This window comes from Eleginops maclovinus, chromosome 2, assembly GCF_036324505.1.
Source record: "Eleginops maclovinus isolate JMC-PN-2008 ecotype Puerto Natales chromosome 2, JC_Emac_rtc_rv5, whole genome shotgun sequence".
Classification (NCBI taxonomy): Eukaryota; Metazoa; Chordata; class Actinopteri; order Perciformes; family Eleginopidae; genus Eleginops; species Eleginops maclovinus.
Window position 1 is genome coordinate 4,210,943 of NC_086350.1, and position 26,829 is coordinate 4,237,771.

The 26,829-nt window shown below is 40.0% G+C and overlaps 2 protein-coding genes across 6 annotated transcripts in view; both read left to right on the plus strand.

The window, feature by feature from the left end:
- LOC134884186 (alpha-1,3-mannosyl-glycoprotein 4-beta-N-acetylglucosaminyltransferase C-like) overlaps window positions 1–17,852 on the plus strand; it is a 56,346-nt gene extending 38,494 nt beyond the window's left edge. For all 4 annotated transcript variants that reach the window (XM_063912916.1, XM_063912900.1, XM_063912908.1 and 1 more), the window contains 3 exons: window positions 13,931–14,064; window positions 14,929–15,076; window positions 15,193–17,852. In XM_063912916.1, the coding sequence (XP_063768986.1) occupies window positions 13,945–14,064; window positions 14,929–15,076; window positions 15,193–16,358 (1,434 nt within the window). In that variant the 5' untranslated portion in view covers window positions 13,931–13,944 and the 3' untranslated portion in view covers window positions 16,359–17,852. The remainder of the gene's footprint in view (window positions 1–13,930; window positions 14,065–14,928; window positions 15,077–15,192) is intronic.
- A 1,273-nt stretch (window positions 17,853–19,125) lies between these two features.
- Window positions 19,126–25,741, plus strand: rnf141 (ring finger protein 141). Of its 2 annotated transcripts, none has more exons than XM_063898342.1 (6): window positions 19,126–19,258; window positions 21,164–21,367; window positions 21,645–21,753; window positions 21,836–22,008; window positions 22,783–22,890; window positions 23,342–25,741. In XM_063898342.1, the coding sequence occupies exons 2-6, from the start codon at window positions 21,234–21,236 to the stop codon at window positions 23,490–23,492; spliced, it is 675 nt and encodes a 224-aa protein (XP_063754412.1). In that variant the 5' UTR covers window positions 19,126–19,258; window positions 21,164–21,233; the 3' UTR covers window positions 23,493–25,741. The 2 variants fall into 2 exon arrangements, with proteins under 2 accessions (XP_063754412.1, XP_063754421.1); XM_063898351.1 differs by lacking the exon at window positions 19,126–19,258 and adding an exon at window positions 20,891–20,911.
- Window positions 25,742–26,829: the final 1,088 nt, after the last annotated feature.

A 26,829-nucleotide genomic window follows, 5' to 3' on the forward strand; every position in this document is an offset into this window, starting at 1 on the left:
TTACTGTTGGAGTGTGACAGTACAAGAAGCTTTTGAAAGAATGTTTTATTCGTCCCACTTTGGGAAAATGTACAAGTGCAGTGAAACTCAAAAACAAATATGGAGGCCCACATGTGAAATAAAGAGACAAACATGAAGCAAGAAATACATATAAGCACACGGCAACGGGAAAATAAGTAGCAGCATCATTAAAGTAGGTAAGCTAGCCAGTAGAAAACAATAATAAGTAGTCAAAAGTATAAATTGCATTGTGTATATATGCATAGATTTCTGTCTAAATCCTGGACCACCGTAAAGCTCAGCTGGCAGCCCATGTTCCCGGATGCGGAGGACCTGGTTTTGAAATTGACCTAGGACCATTCGCTGCACATCATTCCCTCCATCTCCCGCTTTCAGCAATATCCCTTCAATAAAGGCACTTAAAATATTTCAGTTTCTCACAGACATCTTGCAGCAGCAGACCTTAAGCAGGAGCACTTCATATAAAGCATAATAAATTATAATAAATGACAGGCCATCTATTTAATGCATGGTATTATGCCCAACATGTGTTTGTCCAAAATAGAATCAATAGACGTTATAAATGATCTCTTTTTGGTTTAAGAATATGTATACTTACTCCTCTCATATATGTTTCAATGTAATTAAGCCTCTTCCATTTCATTCTTCTATCTAATTTAATTATTTCCAGTTAAATTCAGTTTACTTCCATCAAAACAGATCAAAGCTTTAATGTGACGCTTGTACATTTTCATTTAGTTCCATATGTCTCAAGCTTTTACATAACCTGGAAATAAAGGTTAAAGACATTTAAAACAGGGTTTCTTACTTCATTTCATTCCTCCAGGTGAATGAAGTAAAGTAAGAAGTATAACCTCTCCCTTTGAATTGCAGCAGAGTATAAGTATAGCGTTGCATGAAAGAGAAACTCAAAAGCTAAAGCCCCTCATATTTGCACCCAAAGAACAATACGTGTGTAAATGTACTCTCCATCACTGAGGCACAAGACAGAAGAAAAGTGAAGCATATATTGTACATAAAACTGGCAGGGAATGCAGGTTTGGTAATTGCTCAGTTTTTTATGTCTAGTTTGACATATTTTGTGTTGTGCAGGATGAGCAGAAGAAGGAGTCCCAGCAGGCGGTTCAGACAGTCTGCAGCTCCTCTAGTATTCATAAGCCCAACCCGTCTCCTCTAACCAAACGTCCCCACCTTTCCCTGACAGAAACCGTTTGATCGTTGTGAAAGGCGGCAACAGAAAGCATCTGAGTTTTATTTTCCATGAGTCTCTGCAGCTCACCGGATTCTTGGAGAAATAAGAAACTCCCGTCAGACTTTAAAGACGTAACGATGGGAATTGTTTTGCTGTTCTCCTATCTGTTGATGAGCGAGTTGTCTTTAGGCCAAGGTCCTCACAGAGCCAAAGAAAGACACCACAAGGAAAAACTATAATCAAAACCAAAAACAATACTGCCTCATCCTTCCCAGGTAATAAACGGGTAAAACAAATAACTGTTTTGATTGATAAAATCACTTAATACCAACAGAAGTCAATTAAACAAGAAGAAAATGGTAAAATAGGAAGAAAATAAGAATTAAAATGTGATAAAAGAAACAGTTTTTATACGACACAAGCTCAAAACAACATATTGAAGTGCGTTTCATTAAATCAGACATAATATATCAGTAAAATATCCCATCACACCTCACTGGTATCTGTTTCTGCAGTATTGCGCAATAGCTAATAGGATTCAAAACTAGTTGTTGCTGCTGCCAGTGTTTTCTTCTTCCCTTCTTTTTAAATCAAGACTCTTATATATTCCTATTTAGTTCTGTAAATCACAAGAAAATCAGCTAAATCTGTGTCGTTTAAACCCTTCTTGAGGAATGTAGAGATGAGGAACGAATTGACGCCAGGAACTAAATGAAAATTGAACCTGGGAGCTCTTCCTGCAGTGAAGAGTGGTGCTGGTGTGCCAGAATAAACCTCCAGCAGAGTCTCATCATTCTTCCAGGCAGATGTGCTGCAGACGGATTTGAAATGAAAGCGACTTCAGATAAAAAAAAAGTCTTAATTGATGAAGCTGAGGTCGGCGTGGAGGTCCTTCTCTTCATCAAAACAGTCAGGGAGAAACTGCCGCTGTCAGCCAGGAGAGGAACTCAACAAACAAAACACATTTTCCTGCAGCACGTCTATATTTCCTCCTTCAAGACTGACAGGGTGAGAGGCTGTCCTCAGATCATCCTTTCAACAACTACACCTTACGCAGCAAAGAGCCGTTTTAAAGTAGAGGACATTCTTTGAGGGTATGAATGACGTTTGGTTCTGGAGCAGGGAGGCAGCTAATCAGATAATGGAATAAATTGGTGCAGCGTTAAGAAATTACACTTCAGACAATTAAATACTACCTAAACGATTTGGTTTCAATGAATTAGTGACGCTTTACACAATGCAGATATTAAATGATATATGAATGACCTTTTATCGTTAAGAAGTTTTATATTTGACCTTTTTTTGGTTTGAATCAGATTTTTTCTTTAGGTTTAAGTCGTATTTTTATTCAATGTGTTGACATGTAGTGTAATTTCTACTAATCAAATCCACTCTAGTCCTATTTCATATAATATAATCCAATTAAATGCAGTATATTTGATCTAAAGAGGTTCAGGTTATTTATTTGTAGGTGGATTTGGATCCAATTAAAAGACAAGGGATCCATTATGACATCATTTTCTAAATAACATTTTTATTTTATTTCTCTTGTAATTCTTCAAATGTTGTAACGTTACAAGTAAGCAAGCAATAAGACAAAACTTGAGACAGAGACATCAAAAGGTGTTGCAAAAAATATAAGTCGTATCCAAAAAGTCCGCCGATAAAATGCTAAATAATGTGCCTTTCCGACCTCTTCTGTTACGAGTATTGAAGTAGAAACATCCAAACCAAACACGACAGAAAGAAACCGATGAGTGAAAGTAAAGCCATTCAACATTTAAACTTTACACATAAAATGACGATTACTTACAGACATTAGAGGAGTGTGGGCTGTACACATCGCCTCCTGTCGTCTGATCGACGATCTTTCTGGCAAACATCACTTTCAACTTGAACCCCGGAGGATTTATTAGCATGCTGTCATGTTCGTCGTATAGTCGCAGGAACCTGAGTAATGATCGTTCTGTTGCTCCACGTTCACACCATGGACGCTCGGTCGGGCTCGGCTCCAACATTTTCTGACTCCTATCTGATTTTTTGGATGACTGTTCGCGTCTGGATGTGAAATATATCTGGTATCAATACGACCTGACAGCAGAGTCAGGGAGCGTTCAGAGGAAGAAGAGCCTCCGCGCTTCAAGGAGGCCAAATTTACACCAAACTCTGTGAATTATTACAGCATGTCAGGTGGCAGATGGATGAATAGCACAGAGAACAGTGTGGTCAAACCTTCAAACTGGTTTTCAATACTTTAGTTCTTTCTGATCTAAAATAATCCGATTTGATTCATCAGTTTCTATCCAATAGAGTGGAAGTGAACGTTATATCATTTAAAAAGTGCTTTAAAGAGTCCCTATTATGGGGTTTGGGGTTTGCTTGAAGGTAATAACCAACACCAGTCAGATATTTTGTGAGATTCTGACCATCCTCTCCAAAATTACAGGGGGGGGGGGTGCCAAATCCAGAAGCCATAACACCAGCTCTGCCATATTTAGAAAGCCCCCCTGTAGACCAAACTAGAGGGGAAGAACTAACACCCCTGCTGCTACTCTAAGGCCTGAGTTACTCTCTAGTCGTCATGCTGATAACATGTTGTCTCAAACCATCCCTTTTTTTTATCCAACACCTTCAGAAACGGGGGGGGGGGGGAATCTAAATTTGGACAGGACCATCGGGGTGTGAATCCTGCGTTTGCTAATTATCATATTTCTGAATCCTCGCCTCATTCTGGCGGCTGGCTGAGCTTCAGAGCTGCGCGACACCTCCTCTTCCTCGCTGGGTTATTTTACAGCGAGCTCTCGTTTCAGAGTCAAAAGATACCGGGCGTCTCTGATGTTTCCACTACACACATGTCGCCATGGAGACCAGCATCCTCTTCCCCGTCCCATAATAGATTGCATCTCTTCACCAAAACTACACCGCACCCTTTTCGCAGCTGACTGCCTCCACATAGATTCCCCCTCCATGAGGAAACAATCACTGTAAAGTACATTTACTGCAATTCCTCTTAGATATAGGCTCAGCAGTGGCTCAGTCAGTAGGGGCTTGGACTGGGAATCGTAGGGTCGCCGGTTCAAGTCCCTGAACAGACTTCAGAAAATACGGAAAGTGGACTGCTACTTGGAGAGGTCCCAGTTCACCTCCTAGGCCCTGCTGTGGTGCCCTTGAACAAGGCACCGGACACCTCCAATCCCCCCCTCCCCATTGCTCCCCGGGCGCTGCACGATAGCTGCCCACTGCTCCTAGTACTAGGATGGGTTAAATGCAGAGGACCAATTTCACTGTGTGTGCTCTGCTGTGTGCATGTATGTGACTAATAAAGAGGGCTTCATCCTCCGATTCTTCTTCTTCTACTTGTTCTGGAGTAGTTAAATGTAATGTTCAGTTGTACGTCTGTAGGTTATATTTATTGACCCCTGTCTTGAGTGAGTAGAAATAAATATACGTATAAGATGTGAATAAACAACTTCCCTACCCAAAATAATTCCCCAATTTGGGGTCATAAAGAATACCTAACCTTATCTAAAGTAACTAAGTACATTTCAAAGTACTTTTCTTGAGTACAATTCTGAGCTACTTGCCCTTTACTTGCTAAGTTTAATCGTATGTTTAGTTGTACTTCTACTCTTCTTCATCTCAGAGGCAAATACCCTCTATACCTTCTACTCCATTGATAATATTCAAAATATAAATTCAAGTATCATCAACAAATGATCCCTTTTTCCTAAAAATTCTTACTTTTTTTCCTTCTAAATTCGACTTTAAAAAATGTCCCACTATCTTCTCATTATTCTAACTCCTTCTTCATGTGGCCCTAAGTATGATGTTTCATATTTAGATAAAGATACACAGCCTTCAAAACTATCCAACTCCAACCTTTTCAAATGATAGATGAATTAATACCTGATTTATAATTAAGTCTTTTAAAGAGTCCCTATTATGCCTTTGGGGTGTTCCCCTTTCCTGTAGTGTGTTATATAGGTTTGTTTGCATATAATCCAATAATAAAGGCATATATCATTCTGAAATGGGATATTCTGCAGTTTACTGCGCCCCAAACCTACGCCGCTCCCTCTCCACAGTGTCTGCCTCCTCATGGATCTCCCCTGCTCCGCCACTGATGGGCTTTGAGAATATTTAATGGCTCCCTCTCAGCCTGTTTCATCTCAGATGTGGATTCACACTTCGGCGCATGTTCTGCATTTATGTGACACCCACTGTGACGCTGCCAGAGTGACAAACAGCCGCTCACCTCGGGACTCTGTTGACGCCTCACAGGAGGAGCTGCTTGTTATTGACAGTGTGCTTCGGTCTCTGGTACTTTCTCCCTGATAGAATTGTATTATTGGCAACTCCAGTGTGATATCATATCCCCTCGCCCTATCGCCCCACAGCAAGTGAAACGCAATAACAGGAGAATGGATTGTATGTGGACCACGCAGCAGCACTCAGAAAATGTGTTTACTGTTGTCTAAATGCCAAGAACCCGCTCTCAGCAGACGCTCCTGCGCCCGATGAATGATTAATGAGCCGGAGTGCCTCACAAACACATTTACACCCAGGTAGATCAGCAGCGTGTCAATCCTCCGTCAGCGGAAAAAGCGATGTGCAGGAACTTGTGTTTGCAGCATTGGGTCGCCAACAATGATATGTATTTGTAGAAATAAAACAGGCTTTCATCTTAAGAAGACGACGAAGAAGAAGACGTGCATTTCTTCCCTCTTTCTTTCCATTTTTTTTTTTTCCCTGGCAGTTTCAACATCTCTGAGGTGACCATGTTTCTGAAAATAACCCCCTTCCTCAAACACCACACCGCCCACCTCCTGTCAACCACTTCTCACTCAAATCTGTAATTTCTCCCCATTTCATTTCGCTCTGACGTCAGAGTGTGACCGAGTCATCGAGGCCCACCACCGATTCTCAACGCTCCATAACGATCACACCGGCTGTTCGCCTCAAATAGACGAGAGAGACGCTGTGACAAACCACTCGCTGGTTCATTCACAAAAATAACCAAGTTCATTTACGGAAAGGATCTGCTTAAGTAGCTTGTTTGTGATAAACTGAAGGACGAAGTGATCCTTTGTGTTTAAGATCAATTAAAAGCTAAATAAGCTCATTAAAAAAGCCTCTTGGATCATTGATTTTTATCTTTAGACAATGAGATTTTGGCTCGTCCAAGAAGAAAGTGGGAAATCATGAGAGAAACATTGTGAAATACTGCACCAACCTTCAGTTGTAATCAAACTAGATCCACATTTAATATGGAATAATTTAGTGGTGGTCCACCAATCAGGGGGTTGGTGGTTCAATCTCCAGACCCGGCAGGAAGCATGTCAAACTGTCCTCGGATCAGATACCAGATGCTTCAGTGTGTGAGTCAAAGCCTCTCCTAATAATGATAATAATCGCTTAATAGATATAATACATTTAATCTATACAGCGCTTTTCTCAGAACTTAAAAGACACTCTATTAAAAACATTCCATACCACAAATATAATGATCATACATTGATGTAAAAAAACTAAATGCAAATCAATTCATTTAAAGAATATATGAGAAAAGTAAGCCGTGAACTGAGTTATACAGGTGCCAGTGTGTGTGTGTGTGTGTGTGTGTGTGTGTATGTGCGAGCTGACTTACTGTAAAGAGCTTTTCAAAGGCTATTTAAATGCAGTCCATTCACCATATTTGCTTTAGCTGCTTTCAATAAAAAGGATAATGTTTTGCTTGAAAACAGCATGTTAGTTAAGTCACATTTGAAGAAACATTGAATAAAATATGTTAAAGGTTCTTCTGTTTGCACGCTGCAGTTCTGTCGTGCTCCTCTCTCCTCCAGCAGGCAGGTCTCTACAGCTGTAGCTTCAGGTTCTTGTCTGTTGTCACGTCTTGTTTTGATTCCGGTTTTCCGCTGATCTCAAACGTCAGATCTGAAACATGCATCACTGCCCCCCTGCTGTTACTGCTTGTCTTCCCTCGGCTACAAAAGAAATCACTGCTGTCACAGAGAAAGGTTCCTTCCTTCTCCTTAATATCTCTATGACTGTATATAAACAGTGGAAATGAGAAGGGGAATACCATTTAAAGGACCATCATTTAAGCTACGATTAGTTTACTATTTCTTATCGCGAAATAAAACGGGTTTAGATTTCTCTCTTACTGTTCCTGGAAACCATTGGTTCATATGGACTGTTTTGAAGTAGTTTATATTGCAGAAAAGCACACAACTCAACCAACAGTTGCTTAGTGTCAACATCCCTGTGCATAAAGTGATTTATGTTACATTACTGTTGAGTTATTAGTTGACAGTTGGTCCCTTCAATGTACTTTATCATGACAAAATGTATCCTATTTAATGCAGACTTGCCTCTAAGTCGAAGTAAAATATATTACATGTCCCCTCTGTGCTTCATTCCTTTTGAAAATCCCCTTCAGGTACTTTTGTTTTTTGCCTTAAAAGATACCTGTGCAAAATTAATGAGCACTGACTCATAGTAAAATGGCTAAAATGTGCAAAACCAATCATTTTAAGATCCTTTTGCAACAAGAAGAAATGCTGCTTCAACTCCAGTCCCCTCGCTGCAGAGGGAGTTGCATCAGACAACCAAACATGCATCGTGGTGCATGAATATGTTGCAGCTGCGCCTGTTCCCATGCATTTTTAATGGGTCTGCCCCCTCGTCCAGCAGCAGGAAGAGGTTAACTGCTGGATCCTGCAGACTGAGGAGCCCCCCCCCCCCCCCCGCCTTGATGAATAAGTAAACACATCGAGCCCGGCACAGAGGCAGGCGCTTAAACTCCCCGCTTGTAGCAACAACATTTGCTTTCTTCTGGAAGAAAATGCTGTTTATTTGCCGATGATTCACTTGCTCTCTCCCTCTGAACTCTATTAACATTTTGCTCTGAGTTCCTATCCGTGCGCCAACTTTAATCTGCCCGGAGATTGAATGTCAGTGCCTCAATCAAACTGGAAGTAACCCTCATTATGGGACATGAAATCTCCCCATGTGATATCTGCATGTTAGGATTGTGTTGTTAAGGTCTTACTTTGATTTCTGTCAATTCAAAACATCTGTAAAGAACTCTAAAGAGGCCCTATTACGCTTTTCTGATTATTTCCCTTCCCTGTAGTGCGTTATATAGACTTTTGTGCATGTAAATGGTCCGCAAAGGCTAAAATCCTAGAGTTTCATCGATGTTAAAAAAGTGTTTAAATTCTCACAAATGAAATCAGTGAAAAACATTAAAACAAACAGCAGCAGCACATTTTGATCAGTGTAACACTATCAATACACACACACACACACACACACACACACACACACACACACACACACACACACACACACACACACACACACACACACACACACACACACACACACACACACACACACACACACACACACACACACACACACACACACACACACTCGGCTGTGTCGGTGTGGCTTCCGCTGGATGTTAACAAGCAAATGAACAATGGTGTTTACCAAATGGCCTTGTTGTTGAACACACAGTCTTATTAACAACAGCATCTGATTAGCCATTCTATAATTAGTATTTTCAAAGCATTGCATCCTCATAACTTCTGAGTTGAATATGGATTTGCTGTGACTTCATATTCATGTCTTATTAAAGGAAGCTTACAAAACAGTCGAGCCAAAGGCGGAGTCGAGGCAGTGTGCAGAATTTCAGACAAAACAAACTCAGTGTGTTCCCTGCTAAATTAACTAAACGTCCATCAGCATGTCGTCCACTTTCCATTCATTGTTGTCTCTTTGAACAGCCAGATTTGTGCTGTGTGTAAAGAAGTTCAGTCTTAGAGAGAAGAATATTTGGCACAAAAAGACTACATTGTTCTTGTTTCTTCTATAAATTTCATACCTGTTTTAGAATCTGTCCATCATGAAACTCCTGCTAAATCGTGGAGAACGCTTTTAAACAGATTTGAACTTCCTGAACTTCAATTTATTCTTAAGGTACCCCAGCAGATTGTGCAGGGTTTCTGGATGTGTCCGTGCTGAGTAAAGCTTCTATGGGCTTTAAAAATGGCGGTTGTACCAAGTGTCTAAATGAGACAACCCAACGCCATGACTCCAAGCATTAGCCGCCTTTAGCTTAGCAATGGTACACGACACGTTCGGACATTACCAAGTGGGGTATTTACTGATGTCTTTTTGTAGTAGAACAAAATGTGAGCATCTCTAAAGCTTGTGTTAACCGCAGGCTTATTTTTGGCAACCAAACATGTTCATAAAACAGATGACTTTGAGTGGAGGAAGTGACTCATTTCTGGGTTTTTGGACTCATTCCTGCACCACTCAGGCTGTCTGTTTTATTCTGACACAAGATACAAGCCTCTAAAAACTCGAAATTGAATCAAAACAAGACCTACAGTTCATTCTCCTGCTGCGTTGAACCTTTTCTGAGTACCATTATCCTTGTTTAAAGTAACCTCAGACATCAGTGATCATGCAGCAGCACAGTCCTTGCGATTAAAGCGGCCCCCAGCCTGCAGCAGACACCCTCCTCTGCGTCTGAAGAGGGGCTCTTGTGCGCAGCAGCAGCCTGCGCAACATGTAAATGCATCTGGAGTGTATTTACCTTTCAGGTCAAAGAGGAACATGAAAGGCTTCTTCAGTAGTCCCAGTGGCGGCTGCTGTAATGAGGATGGGCTCTCCTCAGCAGTCAGTGCTTTGACCCACATTAGCTCTCCGCCTGGGGCCCGCGGAGGCAGGATGGAGATGGAGAATAATAGCAGGATATAATGTCTAAGATGCACATTGTGTATTAAATTATATTCACAGAGTTCCACAAGGCTGTGTGAAGTTCATAAACTAGAGGAGTTTTAAAAAAAGGCATTAACAGCCCTTGGCACAGATTCCAGAGCACATCTCAGCGACACCGTGATCTACTCGTCCTATACTGCAGAGCATTACTGTTATTACTGCCAGGGCTGCAGCAGGCACTCAACTCCAGAGAAAGTCTCGGCTTCCATCTGTGTAAGGTTATACACTGAGGGAAGAGCTTCACTGTAAGGCCCTTTACACAACATATCAAAAAACACCTTAAATATGAAGGAAATGTTCAGAGTTATGATGAATTAACGTCAAAAAAACATATGAATTTAAAGAAACCCCTCCATTAAACATTTTGCTCCTCATTATAGCAAAGCAGTAATGGTGTACTAGTCCGCCGCTGGAAATAGACCCAACAAAAACACTCTTTCACACTCTTTCAACACTTTTTCCTCCTGTTGGTCACAATACATTGAAATGCTGCTTTAGGACATTTCTGGGCATTTTTACAACAGTGAAACTATATATTTATGAGCTCTTCAATAAGACACATGGACTGGGGTCGGAAAGCCACACAGTCTCAGGAAGTCCCAACGTATGAAAGGAAGAACTAACACGTTGTCAGATTTGATCTTATCCTGGATTTTTGGACAACAGGAAAAATACAACACCATACATATGTTTTTCTTCCAGTGATAAATGCTTATGAAATTGCCAACGCTGGATTATAAATGAGTGAAGAAGATTGCTATCTAATGTACTGTCACAAGCATGCAGACACATTTCAACGGAAAAGTTAGTCAACCAATTTCTAACTGTTAAGGGAAGAGGACGAAAAACTAAGTATTTACTCAAATATTTAATCAAAAGGCAAGCACACGTGGAATCAAATACTTATACAAGCATAATAATACAAATAATAGCAGCATAGTAAAGAAAAGGAACAATCAGCAGTATAGTATTCAGTATATTTTGCATATGTTGCACAATCGAGTCTCGCTGCAGCAACAAGTCTCCCATCCATCTTTATATTCCTTAATGTATTCAGGGATTGTTTTTGCTGAGAAAGCACACAGCCAAGTTCCAGAGTTTATATATTCCCACACCTGGGAGCCTCCCAGTATACCCAGAGCAGTGTCGTACTGGTGGAGGTGTAGCTGCTGCTGCTGCTGCTGACTTTAAGTGGGATGAAGTGTCTCGCTGAAGGGCACCTTGATGGACGTTAGTTAATTTAAATCATCACTCACTCATTCTCCAAAATCACATCTTCACAGTTGGTGAATCCCTCAAGCACCTTATTACTTTTATTAAGTCTGTCAATTTTCCAAATTACTGCTCAGATCAGAATTTTTCTGGCATTAAATCTTAATTTAAGGATCTGTCTCTGATGCGACCTGATGGGAATGTTGAACAGAAAATCTAAGGATGTGTGGGAACAAAGAAAATCCTTTGTAACACACCTGAGGTTTCCCCTGCTTGTTCTAATCTCCTGTTTCTGTGTTTGCTGCATCCTGACAACTCTCTGACGTGAGGTTTGAACAATAAAATGCCGAAAAAGGCAAAATTATATAATATAATATTATATAATATAATATTATATTATATAATATTATATTATATAATATAATATAATATAATATAATTGTTCTCATACTGCCTGTGCTGCAGCTCCTCTTTTCACCCTCTGTCTGAAACCAGAGCCCAGTCTGCTCTGATTGGTTAGCTGACCGGCTCTGTTGTGATTGGTCAACAGCTTAGAGATGTCCCGCCCCTTTAGTTTATCACGTAAAAGCTCAAGTGTTACATAGCAATGTCACTATGTTCCAGAACCAAACAAGGACTATAGGGGATTTTAGCCTTTGCAGACCATTTACATGCACTAAAACATATACAACACATTACAGGAGAAAATGAGCCTAGTAGGGCTTTTTTAAACTAAAGCAGAAACAGAATCAAACTTAACAAACTCTACTTTGACTCAAATCAATACAGCAAGAAACCTTGAAACCTTGAAACCTGAAACCAAGATATGAGAAAAGACCATTAGGTAAACACAAGCCATTGTTTACATACTGCACAATGTTTACCTGTAGAAAAGCAGCAGGCTTTTTTAATAATAAATGCTGCCAACTTTTCTGTTGAGTTTTCTCCGGAAAGGACAAACCTCCCGTTTGCACTGTAGTTGGACAGATCCTCCTATAGTCTTTTAAAACTCATTGGTATTCCTCTCTACCTGTTATTGCTCCCCTTCCTCTAATCTGAAATGACTTCAGTCATAGAAATGAGCTTTCGGGCAGACCCTGATAATTTGCCGAGGGAAAACAAAAAAACTTGGCAGAGAAGCAGTTTCTTAAACCAAAGCAAACACAACCAACAACAATCAGGGCTCATTTATTCATAGACGTACCCTCATTTCCATATAAATGTACGTGACCTGTGGGAGGCTTGTTTGTTGTTTAGATTTACTCAGAGAAAGCAAACAAAAAATGTAATTTCTCAGCGGTGTTTTCTCTCGCAGGCAGAGCATGTGGCCGTCATTTCACCTTGTTGGAGATTCTTTCATCGTTTCAATATCTGATTTTGCAGGCTGCTATCTCAGATAATGGTGTGTGCGTGTGTGTGTGTGTGTGTGTGTGTGTGTGTGTGTGTGTGTGTTTATGAGGAATTTCATAATATTGACTCCCAGATGTCATTGAGTTTCCACTTAGCTTGCCGCTGCATCTTTCAGGCGGAGCGTTTTTACTTGGCTGAAAAAAGAAAATGACTTTCTTCACTTTCAGATATAGATGTTTTTTTCCCTCTTTCTTTAAAGCAGAACTCAAGCAATGAATAACACACTGAATAATAAGTTGTCTATTGAGCTATCGGGCCCAGCGGCAGCAGCATAAATGTCCTTATCACGGGGGACCTCACGACTTCTCACATCCAAGGCTACGTTTTTATCTTGAGCAACTTCAGAATTAGGGAGGGTGTCGTGGGAACTGCTGTTTTTTTTAGATGAGGGGCCAAGTAGGATAGACAATAAGGGTTACTTCAAAAGGCCTTATAATAATTTTCAGGTTCATATTTATATTTATATTTAGTGCCTCTCCTGGGACATGTCTCCATGCTTTAATGTTCAAAAAGCTCTTTATTTTTCTCATCCTGACTGTTCTGCAGCACCTGTTTTCACCCTCTGTCTGAAACCAGAGCCCAGTCTGCTGTGATTGATTTGCTCCAGTGTTGGAGCGCTAGCCAATAGAAGCCTGAGTGTTACAAAGTGATGTCACGATGTTATGGAAGTTAACAATGGAGGAGTTAGAGGCAAGGAAATACTTATTTTGTATCCTAATAATTTAGTCCTTTACTCCCAAGCCTGTCATCACTGGGGGGGGGCTGCAGGAGTTAGTTTTATAAAGGAGACGTCACTTTGTGTGTAATACGTTTTCAAACAACACTCACTAACTGAACAGATGAGCAACGTTTCCCCTTGTGATGTCAGATTAACGACTAAAACGATCCATTATTAGCAGTCACTCTGCTTAATCCAGTGATAAAATCAGCCTTCTGTGGGGCGTGTGTGTGTGTGTGTGTGTGTGTGTGTGTGTGTGTGTGTCAGCACTGATGGCCACATCTGTCACGCTGAGCACCTCATCACAACCCAATTAAAGAGGAAGATCCACCCAGCGTGCAGATTGATACTTCAGGGCTGCGACTAATGATTCTTTTAATTAGAGCCGCTCTAATCGATATTTTCATATTAACAAAGGAGCAAATGAGCGTGTGGGAGGTGAAAGGAACAGCTCGCAGAAAGAAGTCTCTTCTCTGCAGATCTGTTATAGCGTCCTTCAGCTCTTGGTTTTGGTTTTATAGCCAAAGAGGTATTAAACTTTTGATGACCGGCTTTCCTGTTTTATCTCTGAATCCCTGCAGAGATCTTGAGGCTCATGTGGAAGTCCGTGGACAAGATGAGGTGCTTCAGGAAACGCTCCATGTTCCCCTTCCTCGGCTTCCTCATCACCTTCCTCCTCTTCTTCAACCTCTACATGGACGATGGATACGTGCTGGTGAGAATCATCCCCTTTTTCTTCATGCTTAATGTACTAGTTTTCATTTTGTCATTTCAGGCACTTGTACTAAACTTAAGTATACTCAACTGAAGTGTTTTCAGATGTTCTGAAGTTAGACTGTAGTTTACCTAAACACACATGAGAAATGAACCTTAGTTAAAAGTAAACAATGAGCTCAATTACAGAGGAACATTTTCTAGTTTCAGAACTTTTACTTTAAAAACTAGGTTTTCCTGTGTAAGCTTACATACTCAAATATCTTAATACATACTTAGATAATGTGTGTATATAAACCACCCTGTAACCTTAAACATTTAAAGAAGGCTTTGTTTATCTCCCATGCCTCCATGGTGAATCAAGAACCAAGAAACGAAGAAAAGTATTGATAAATTGAAATAAATACGGGTTGCTTTTTTAAAACAGCAATATTTCTCACTCAACTCATGCAGTAAAATCTAAGTCAATGATCAAATGCAAGGTAACCCTGGGGGATTTTTGACTGTGTGTTCTTGTTATGCTCCAAATATCTGGAACAAACTCCCAGAACCCTGCAGGGCCGCTGCAACTCTTACTACTTTTAAATCCAGGCTGAAAACATTCCTTTTTGCCGCTGCTTTTAATTGAACTGTTCTGATATTGCACTGTGACTTTTATTCATGTATTTTATACCTGTTGTGTTTATTTCATTATCTTTGCTCTTTAATGACTGTTTTTAAATGCATTTTTATAATGTGTTTATACTGCACTATAAGACTTAATGTCTTTCATGTTTGTAAGGCACTTTGAATTGCCTTGTGTTGAAAGGTGCTATATAAATAAACTTGCCTTGCCTTGCCTTGCCTTGCCTTATTTGTTTTTCAGGAGGCAGAAAAGAGACAGCTGGGAGAGACCCTGATGCATCCTGGGAACTCAGAGAGATACGTGCACACCTTCAGGGATCTGTCCAACTTCTCCGGGACCATCAACGTGACGTATCGCTACCTCGCAGGAATCCCTCTGCCACGCAAAAGTCAGTATTTCTACCACAGATATTACTCTGATGAAGGGCTTTTTTCTGTAGTTGTGGTAAACAGTTGTGTTCCTTTTGCCTTTATGAAGTAACTAAAGTGACTTTGATCTTCCCAGAGTATCTCACCATCGGTTTGTCATCTGTGAAGAGGAAAAAGGGGAACTACCTCCTGGAGACGATCAAATCCATCTTCGATCAGTCCAGCTACGAGGAGCTCAAAGAGATCGTGGTCGTGGTCCACCTGGCAGACTTTGACCTGGCCTGGTGTGAGAACCTGGTGCAGGAAATCACCAGGAAGTTTGCGCACCACATCATAGCGGGACGCCTGCTGGTGATCCAGGCCCCGGAGGAGTACTACCCCTCTCTGGACGGGCTGAAGAGGAACTACAACGACCCGGAGGACCGCGTCCGCTTCCGCTCCAAGCAGAACGTGGACTACGCTTTCCTCCTCAACTTCTGCACCAACCTGTCTCACTTCTACATGATGCTGGAGGACGACGTGCGCTGCTCCAGAAACTTTCTGACAGGGCTGAAGAAGGTGATCACCTCCAGAGAAGGATCCTACTGGGTGATGCTGGAGTTCTCCAAGCTGGGCTACATCGGGAAGCTGTACCACTCCAGAGACCTGCCGCGCCTGGCTCATTTCCTCCTCATGTTCTACCAGGAGATGCCCTGCGACTGGCTGCTCATCCACTTCAGGGGTCTGCTGGCCCAGAAGGACGTGATCCGCTTCAAGCCCTCGCTGTTTCAGCACATGGGCTACTACTCGTCCTACAAAGGAGCAGAGAACAAGCTGAAGGACGACGACTTCGAGGAAGACTCCATAGACATTCCCGACAACCCTCCTGCCAGCCTTTACACCAACATCAACGTCTTTGAGAACTACGACGCCACCAAGGCTTACAGCACTGTGGACGAGTACTTCTGGGGGAAGCCTCCGTGCACGGGGGATTTCTTTCTTATAATCTTTAACAAATCGACTAAAATCAGCAGGATTAAAATAGTGACGGGCACCGAGGACAGACAAAATGACATCCTTCACCACGGAGCGCTGGAGGTGGGACAGAAGTCTGTGGACACTAAACAGGGCCGGCAGTGCACGTCCTACATCACACTGGGGGAGTTTAAAGGCGGGAGCATCGAGGTGGACAACGTCGATCATAAGATCGGCTTCGACATCGAGTGTGTGCGGCTCGTTGTCACCGCCACTCAGAAGGAGTGGCTCATCATAAGGACTATCAGCTTATGGACCACACAGCCTGTGAGCCAGTTCATAAATTAACAGAGGGAAAGTATCTTCTGTGATGTACAGGATTGATTTGGGAGTTCATTTTGGACTACTTCTGGGAAATTAAGTTTATGGGATTCAAAGCTATCCATATTTTCTTGGGTTGTTCAGAGATCTCCTGTATAGCTGCGTTTCCAACCCATGGTACGACTCGCACAACAGAGCCGGCCAGCTAACCAATCAGAGCAGACTGGGCTCTGCTTTCAGTCAGAGGGTGAAAAGAGGTGCTGCATCACAGGCAGTATGAGAAAAATAAAGAGCTTTTTGAACATTAAAGCATGGAGACATGTCACAGGAGAAACAAAATTAGCATATTATGTCCTCTTGAAATCTTGGTTCAAGGCTCAATGGCTATTGACGGTAGTGTGCTATTTAACAAAGTTTGTGAAGGATGTCCTGTGACCATTATGTCTGACCGATCAGTGATCATAATTATAAACTACAATAAGTCTACTAGCCAGAACTGTGAACCTGTAAATGTTACGTACCCTAAAGTTTTATCTGTATTTTTGATCAAATATTAAAGCAATATGTCCAACACAAACGATCCCGCGTTGACTAAAAGTTCAAAATCAACTTAGAATTCATCAATATCTACCCACCGGGAGTACAGATATATCCTGAAATGGTCAGAGAGCATCCTCAAAAAACACTCCAATACGGTCCAAATCAGCCATGCCATTTATGTACTATTGTCCATTTGTCCTTTAATGCTAATTAACGCAACTTTTGCTCGGACATACTATACATCTCTAACATGAAACTTTGAGGTACTGATCATTCCTGGGTATAGGAGCCTCTGAGCTGCCAAATATAATCGACTATAATGGAAAAGCCAAACAGAGTAAGAGGATGGAGCTGCCATGCGGTGGAAACGCAGCATCATGATGTTTTCTAGGGCTGAACTGAATGTCATGTTTTTAATGCAAAGCTTTTATTGAGGTGTTTGAAAGAAGCTCCACATGTGTGTTGTCCACACCCTGAACATATTATGAAAACAGCTTTATTTTTATTCCGGTTATACTGTATAAATGTAAATTATGCTGCAGGGAGATCGCTGCATCTTTATTACGGGTGGGTGTTTCATTTTGTGTGCAGAGAGTTTTTTGAAGAGGACCAAAATGATGTTTCTAAAGGCTTTATGCAAATAATATGGATTGAAGAAGAATATTTAATCAGATAAAAACATGTTGTTTATTTGGGAAGCTATTACATCTATCTTTTTGCAATAAATGTGGACTTTACAAAGTGTTGGAGTTAATTGAAATGTTAGATCACTGGAGTCTGAAACAAACACAGCCACCACTGAAATCTACTTGTTAACGGTATAATAATATTAATACCATAGCCCTGTCTTTATCTGTAACTGTGCAGAAAAACCTGGTTTGGACAGAATTAATTGACATTTTGCTTCTGCATTTCTTTTTGGTACAGCCCTTTTGTTTTAAATGTATTAAAATGACTAATCTGTTCAGTGTGGAACCTTTATACAAATGTACATTTTCCTAAATCTGTATATAAAACTGTTCTTACATGGCTGCTTCCTTTATTTGTCAATTAACACATCAGACCACAAACACGTCAGGGCAGGATCAGCCAGAGTACAGCACCTCTGGAGCAGATTTGGTTCCTTGCTCAGAGTCACTTTGGCAGTCCCTCGACGGCAAACCCTTTCCAGCTACGCATCCACACTGCATAGTTGGTCCTCATGTGGAAATTGAACATTCAAATAGTTGCATTTGTCTGTAAATGCGCTGTTTTCTTACTTTTTTTACAACCTGATAACAGATGTCTGAAATCAGTGATCAAATGGTATAATGCAGTGAAACTAAAACGAGATTTCTGTCTGATTATCAGGACAGTTTTAGGAAGTCATACATTCAGATTTATCCAATCAATAGCTGCCTTTGGGCTGTCTCTACGTTCTAATGAATGAGGATAGCTTCATTGCTGCACTGCTTCCTATATCTAATATTAAACACAATCTAAAAAATGTGAAAGAAAAAAGCCAAGGAGGAAAAGTTTGAATGGCTCATTAGACAGTCTTCATGAGTAATTCTGTCAGGACTTGTGAGCCAGAGGACCAGGCAGCCACATTAAGAAGTTTCTCCTCATCAAAGGTGTGATAATACACTGAAAACATTATGAATGTTCATGACTCAAGAGAGAAAAGGGCAGGTCACTTATTTACTTCTACAAAGTCCTTATAATATTCCGATATTTATTCAACAGACTGAAGGTAATATAAGCTGTATTGGATGGAGCTTTCCACTATTATCTTTATTTTCTAAAAAGACTTAACGGCTTGAAAAAAAACACGTGGATTTTGTGTGGTATACAGAATTTGTGTTGGCTCTGACCAAACTAATCCTGTCTCAGACGTTTGTGTTTGGTGTCCTTTGCTGTCATCTGCTGGTACATTTATGACATTAAATTAACATTAAGCTTGAGACATGAACACCTTTTTAAATGTTAAATCCAACCCCAGATTGTGCCGTGTAACAAATACTTTTTGAAATGCAATAACTTTGTCCAATTCTTGGATAAAATGTGTGAAAACATAACTTGATATAAATTCAAGAGCTACCCTGCAGTATCCAAAGTCAGTCAAACGAGCTGCATCTTTACCAGCTTTGAGAACACTTTAATGATCAATAATTATAATCAAATATATCGTATATTATTCTGAAATGGACCAATCTGTACAATGACTACTTTTGGTACTTTAGTTCTTCTTCTACGCTCCCGCTCCAGTAGGTGACGATAATGCGCCAACAAACACCAACGAAGAAGAAGACGTAGTCAAACGGCGCCGTGTTGTTGTCAACACAAACAGAAGCTAGCAGTTTGAGCTGCCTGTCGTCCTGCCTCTGGTTAAAGTTGGGGAGTGTTTGGTAAGAAAATGACTTCACATTTTCCCATGTCCCGATAAAGGACCAAATGTACCGCTCTTATCTTTCTTTAGCGAGGTTTTACGGCTTTAGTGAATGTTTGTTTACCTGCGATATGATGCTAACTACATTAGCAAGTCATGTTTAGACTAAGGTCCGTATGTGTGTTTTATCTTAAATCATATGTGTTTTAAAATAAGAAAAAAGCTGCTGTTCACCACAGTGACGAGTCACACATTTAACATCCGCACTGTTTATTTGGACGTTATTATATAATGCTAATTAAGCCAATAAACCCCGTTCATCGCGTAGTGCGTTTTGTGTTTCTATTAACCGAATTTTTTAGATGTGTTCCAATGTTAGTTTGCTGCAGGGGTGGGAAACAACTAAGTATATTTACTCAAGTATTGTTCTTAAGTACACTTTTTTATTTTTGAACATAGATGTAGCTTCAGTTTCATGACACAGGCAAGAGCTTAGTGTATTTTATTTTAGCCGTATCTACAGAGCCACCATGTAAAATAAGATAGTAGATCAATTAAGAGATCAATACAAAATTAGAAAAATATCCAACAAATAGACATATGAAAAGGCTAATGCATATAAAAACAAACAATACGGGAAAAAGGTACTTGAACTTTACCTTAGTATTTTCATTTATACTTCTACTTCATTTTGGAAGCAACTTTTTTGTTGTTGTATTTTAACAGTGTGGTATTAGTACTTTTACTCAAGTTCGAACAAACATTTTTGTTTTAAAGAAGTCAGCTTTGTTTCCAGGGAGTTGTGATTATACAGCAATAAACCTAGTAGGTGTTCTATCAGGTGGGAGTACGTGGCTGCTCAAATATGAAACCAAAGTCTATAACCTGTCATGTACCGACAGCCCTATCTTATACGCATACTTTCTCTGTTGTGTAACTTGGGAGTTTCTTGGGAAAATTACATATGTGTGTGAATGCTGCATTATTAGCTCCTGATCAGACGCTGATCCAGAAGTTCATAGTTCTTCAAATGTGTGTTGTGTGGCTGCTGATTCAGCAACATACAAACGTTAAGCAGTTTACAAGACTTTTAACCGTTACAGTTTGTAGTTATTATGTCAAACTGAGTGACAAATCTGTCCCAATAGTGATCATGGGGATAAAAAGTCCCCCCGGCTGCCTCAGAGACCCGTGTTACATTTAACCTTATCTTTCTTAAAGAGGTAAGCTGTAAACTTCTAGGAAAACTGATGTAATGGCCACTTAACACACCAAACACACACAAGTCCTACTCAACACATTTTTCATTTCACCTTCAGCATGTTAGCAGTGTAGTGCGTTTGGGCTTTAACTATTATTTTTTTCAAGTTGTTTCACTTTCATGCATTTTCAGGAAGTTAACTTTTTAGCTTTTTAATATTCACATGCATTTTTTTTAAACAAGGAAATGCATGTTCTACTTCTCTTAGTATTCGACCTTTCAATGTGTTTGAAGCATTGTTCAAGAGCATTGTTTTATTTAATTTGGGAAACACCGTTGAGTTTGTAGAAAGGTAATTTACATTGCAACTATAACCCAACGACCTTCATCAGAAAGTTGTGATATACATTTTGATCTGGGCTCATTTATTCTCCAGTTTACTACTATGCTGCTTATAACATTCTTAATAAGGTAAGCAATCCTATATCTGAATAATGTAATGACATTTAAATTTTACGGCTCACTTTATAAATGTTCTCATGCTTTCTATTCATCAGTAGCTTCTTCAGATGTATATTGATCCTCTATCAGTGCCTTAAAAAAACTCATGATGTTGTAAATGAATCACTCACATTTAGAATAATCAAACAAGCTACAGGGATAGAAGACTGTAACATACCATACAACTAAACCTGAATACTTTACCTGTGTGTTTCCCTCCAGGCTCTGCTGAACTGAATGCGTTGCAGCCTCCTGCCGGTGCCGTCTCACACACACCGCTGCTGCTGCCAGGATGGGCCAGCAGCTCTCAGGTCAGGCGTTGAACCGTCTGCCTGAGAAGCTGGTGAAACACGCCGGACTCGTACGAGACAGCGGCTACCTGACCTACGAGGAGTTTCTGGGGAGAGTGTCCGAACTTAACGACGTGTAAGACCCGGTCGTTCCAGTTGTTCAATTTTTCTTCATCTACAATGGCCCTAATAGGAAGTCCTCGTTTTTTTGATTGAGTCACATCTAGCCTCGGTACTATTCCTTCATCGAGGATCATATTCCCTAGACATGAGGCACTGTTTCTGCCAATCTAATTTAACTTACTAGCTTACAGAGAATTTTTAGTTGTTATCATCTGAAAATAATGTGGATAAGTTGTTTACATGTTTATTGAGGTGAATATACTCTCTCTGTTCTGCTGGATCTCTCTCAGTACGGCTAAGCTAGCTTCTGGACAGCAGAAGCACCTGCTGTTTGAAGTGCAGCCAGGATCCGATGCCACGGCCTTGTGGAAGGTGGCTGTCAGAGTCCTCTGTACCAAGGTGAGCCCAAACATAGCATGCCAACGAGAACATCTGCCCAAAGCTTTGATCCTGTGATGTGATTGTCTTTGCCTGCTCTCAGATCAACAAGGAGACCGGTATGGTGGAGGCCTCTCGCATCATGAACCTGTACCAGTTCATCCAGCTGTACCGAGACGTCACCAGCCAGGCTGCAGAGGTTCTGTCTGCAGAGGGAGCCACCTCCGCACAGCTGCCCTCCACAGACTCCTGCCAGGCCAGCATGTGGATGGGCAGGTAGGTCACAGGAAGTAGTCCCTCAAACAGACAAAGACCCCATGACTTAAGAGAGAGAAAAATATGAATGGTGTATACAGGGTTTCACATTAAGGAGCCTTTGGAAGACACTACATCTAAAACCTCCTGGTGGCGGGATTCAGACCTCTACTGTATGTATAACATTTACCTTGTTATTAATATTAACTAAGTAATTAGGCAGAGACCACCACAAGATCAGACAGCATTAATCCAATAAAAACAAAGCATTCAAAAACAATACAGTGAAAAACATAAAGAGAAAGGATCAAATATACACAGTTCAATCAATAATGATCAAGAAGGAAATGCAATTCTGTATAAAAAACTCTATCTCTTTATAACGTCATTTGGTGTTAATACCCACAACATCTCAGTGGTGTTTATATGCCAATGGTGTGTGTTCAGCTTAAGCCCCGAAGTGGACAAAAAAAATCAATGAATATGCTTCAGGAAAACGCAAGACGTGCTTCTAAATGTCCCACAGGCTGCTTATAAGATGGATTGAACAATTTATTTTGCAGCAGAATCTCTCGTTTATCCCCCTGGATGAATTACCATCCATAAGAGGAGCTGAGGCTGTTACATTTTCATGCATTCTTATATCCCTGAAACATACTTTTCTCAGGCAAATCCTTTAAATACAAGCCATCAAAATGCATCCAACCTTAGGCGTTTTATTCCAAGATTTTACATTTTTTGGAAAGCCATACCTTCCTGCTTTGAAAACAATCCCTGTGTGTGTGTCTGTGGCAGAGTGAAGCAGCTGACGGATGAGGAGGAGTGCTGCATCTGCATGGACGGAAAGTCCGACCTGATTCTGCCCTGTGCACACAGCTTCTGCCAGAAGTGCATTGATAAATGGTAAGGTGGTTGATTTCATTGATGTTTCTAAATGAAACTTCACATATCTGTCGTCATACTTATAGGTCAAGTGTTTTATATGATATACAAATTGTTTTTAAATCATAACAGATTTATTTTTATTTTTTGTCCCGCTGAATTGATACTAGACTGCCCAGTTAATAAGTGTGTGTGTGTGTGTCCCTTTTGTGGACAGCACAGTGGGAATAAACTTTATTTTTTAAGGGCTAAACACCAGCAAATATAGATTGAAGCAGAATCAATAGTTTGATAAAAACATACAGTATGTTGAACAACAGAAAACACGTTACAACACTCTTTAGTTTAGCCTTATATATCAGCTCCTGTGCAGACACAACGGTTTAAAACAGAATGAAAGACATGAATAGAGAAATGAAAAGCTGTACAGTATGCAGTCGTCTGTATGACACACTCTCTTCTGTCCCTGCAGGAGTGGGCAGAGTCGAAACTGTCCGATATGTCGCCTGCAGGTGACTGCTGCCAATGACTCGTGGGTAATGTCTGACATCCCCACAGAGGACGACCTCGCTGGCTACATCCTCAACTTGGCGGATGAGGCGGGCCACCCACACCAGCCTTAACACACAGCACACTGAACCAAGTACATACCGAGAGAAAGAGACCTGCACCAAGTAGACACAAAATGTCCATTTTCAATAAGAGGAGAGTCTTCCTAAAAAAGCTAGAAGGGGTATGAAGGGTTTCCGTCTCCTTTTGAAACCTCCTCTCCTTTAAGTCCTACAAACTACCAGGATGCTCTTTGTAACCCATGTATCGTAGATGTGGTGCTTTATGGGAACTGTGTGTGATAATACATTGTCTGCAGTGAAAATTCAGTACTTGTTATGTGTTAGAATACTTTGTAATATATTAATTTAACACACAGAAGATCCAAAGGAACCGGTCTTACAATAACTGTTGGATTACTGATGAACAGTGGAAACCTTTTGAAGGGTTTAACCAGGCACTTTATGTTTCCATGCTAATGTGATTGTGATAGAAGCTAATACAAAAATACAGGATGGCCTTTGTGTTCAGAGAGTTATAACCATGGATAAAATATTCATAGTTGTGAAATTGAAATGTATAGTTTTACATTTTGGAAAAATACATTCATTTTTCTCTCCTTCACTAAAAGAGAGTTAGATGAGAAGATTGATTCCACACACATCTGTACCGTAGTTAAGAAGCTAAAGCCAGCAGCTGCTTAGCTTAGCGTAACGGCTTAAAACAGAGGGAGAAACAGTTAGCCTGGCTGTGTTCAAACTTGACAATATAATCCTATCAGCACCTTTTAAGCTGACTTTACATGTTGTTTATCTGTACCAGAATCAACCATTGGCCTTGACCTACAATATGTCACTCAACGAGACGCATACCAACCGAGATGAAACTCAAAATAGCTACAAACAGACCGAGATGGGTGCAAAGAAATGACTATGAAACAAATCAAACCACTATGAGATACAAAGCAACTAAAAAAGAGTCACAAAACAACCACAAAGAGAAGCCGTAGTTTTGTATTCAACGGACAATAAAGTAGTAACAATCTTTTACCTAACTCTCTGCCAGAAGGTGAATAAGCTTTTCCCAGATTCTCAAACTTTTGCTTTAAGTGCAAACCCCAAGACTCAGAGTTTATGGTGAAATTGTAAAACCAAATTAATTTTCCACCCATAAAGATGTCTGTAGTCTGTGCGATGTAACCCTGCATGTTTATATTCCACATGCCTTATGTGAACCTGTTATAAACTCAGATAGTGACTGATCATAGTATTTTGGGTGTACAGGACTAAGTAGTTTTATATGGTTTAAGATTTGCTGTAGTGTCTTCTTCACTGTTGGAAATAACCACTGTGTCATCCATGCTACTTTCTTCTTTTTACTTTGAATATATTTTTTGAATTTCCTTTAATTTTTCTCAAGTAATTTTACCCTGATTGTTCTATACTTTGCTCTGTCATGGCTGCAATGAAAGATAACTACATCAATATAGGCAGCATTTGCGTTACAGGTGAACTCTTATACAGTTAAAGTATATTACATTGGAAGGCCACAAATAAGTTTCATTTTTTTAAATTTCAGATCACATAATTCCCAGGCAGCACTTTAAGGAGGATGTTTGTGATTTATGAGGGCTGAATATACGCTGAAGTTTTTCATGAAATGTATGAAAGTCTTACATTTTATTTTTCATTGGAGTGCGTATTTTTTTTAATTCAAATGTATGGGATTTTCATTTAGCATTTTGATGTGCAACATTCTTACATTTTAATTAATCAGATTTTGATTTGATCACATTTAATGATAATTTCACAGATCGTTGTTGCTTTTGTGCAAATTTGAGACATTGACTCTACAATTGTTCAGCAAAACACGACACCATCATTTTAAAGAGTAGTGATTTTGTGAATTGAAACTTGATGTATGGTCATTAATTAGACCATAAACGTTACAATGTGACAGCAATTCCTTTATAGTTAGCGATGCTGATGCACTTTGAAACCTCAATGAAGCTTTCTTTCCTTCTTTTTTTTGCACTACAATAGATGATTTTATCTCACTGTAATCCTTTTACAGCAGCACTACAATGTGCAGCAGTAAGGGACTTCCTTCATTAGTACTGTACGCTGTCAATTCAAAATGTATAACACAAGTTGTAATATTTAAAGAATGATCAAATGTTCAACTTTCATAAAAGATGACATACAGCATTGGGTCCTGCACACACATTGTATTTACATTTGTTGAATGGAAGAAGCTGTATTAAAATGGAATTGATTCGTATTGCATTATACCTAATAAAGAGACACTCACTTTTTGCACTGTATGACTTTGTGTTCTTTTGGGGATAATTAAGTATGCCATTTATCTGTTGAATTAACTTAAAGACTTATTTTTGCAGTTCCTAAAAGCCATTAAAAACATGGGGGAAATAAGATAATAAGCAATATAACTTCAATTCTGCCAATGATGTTATAGTAAAGCTATTTCTTTATTTGTATGTCTTCATTTTATAAACCATGTAAACCCAGTTTTGTGTAACTGCGTTTCACACCACACCCTGGAGTTACTGTGTAATTACATGGATATTGTTGGGGTAAAGAATCAATAAGCTGCCATGAGGAATACGTTTCTTAAAATCAGAATAAGCAGAATAAACGGTTTGGAGGTGAGCTAACTGTCGTCGTGCTGCTGCCAACACCGGGTGAAACCGGCTAAGAAAATGCTGGGTGAAACCAACTTAAAATGTAACTTTACTGCCGTGTTTTTAAAAGAATATGAACACAGTTACATCTTTAAACCATTGTTCATTGGGGAATCCACTTTCCTTCAGGTGAGTTTTGTATAATTTCACTTTAAGGTGTATAACAAACGGTCAGGAATCAGGGCTAAGCTAAGTGCTAACAGACGGTAGGCTGTCGTTGATTTAGCTTAACACTTGTTGAGGAGTGAAATTGTCATGGCGGGATGGTGTCTTCTTTCAATTCGTTTCCTGTTCTGGGATATTAACTAGCAGCTTGGTGTAAAGCTAGTCATAAATATGAAGAACAACGGTGCTCTAAGTGTAATTGCCCGCCGAATGGGGTAATAATTCTTGCTACAAGGGAGATATTCTGCTAGCATGCTAACGCTACTTGTAGGCTCTGATAACCCGTAACCATGGTGATAACATTAGCACTAACCAGAGCTGGAAGAAGTACTCAGATCCTGTACTGAAGTAGAAGTATTACAGTATGAATACTTTGTCACAAGTAAAAGTTATGCTTTCAAAATGTTTAAAGTAAAAGTACAAAAGTATTGGCATCAACATATATTTAAAGTACCAAAAGTAAGGGTGTTCGTGTTGCAGGTTGGCCCATTTCAGGAACATAGGCTATCATATGTTCTGATTATAGTACTGATCCCTTTGTACAT

Bases quoted from the DNA above. Each gene is read 5' to 3' on its own strand.
- rnf141 (XM_063898342.1), top strand. From the start codon at position 21,234: ATGGGCCAGCAGCTCTCAGGTCAGGCGTTGAACCGTCTGCCTGAGAAG. The intron at 21,368-21,644 runs GTAAGACCCGGT...GATCTCTCTCAG, and splicing joins GTGTCCGAACTTAACGACGT to TACGGCTAAGCTAGCTTCTG. The intron at 22,009-22,782 runs GTAGGTCACAGG...TGTCTGTGGCAG, and splicing joins GCCAGCATGTGGATGGGCAG to AGTGAAGCAGCTGACGGATG.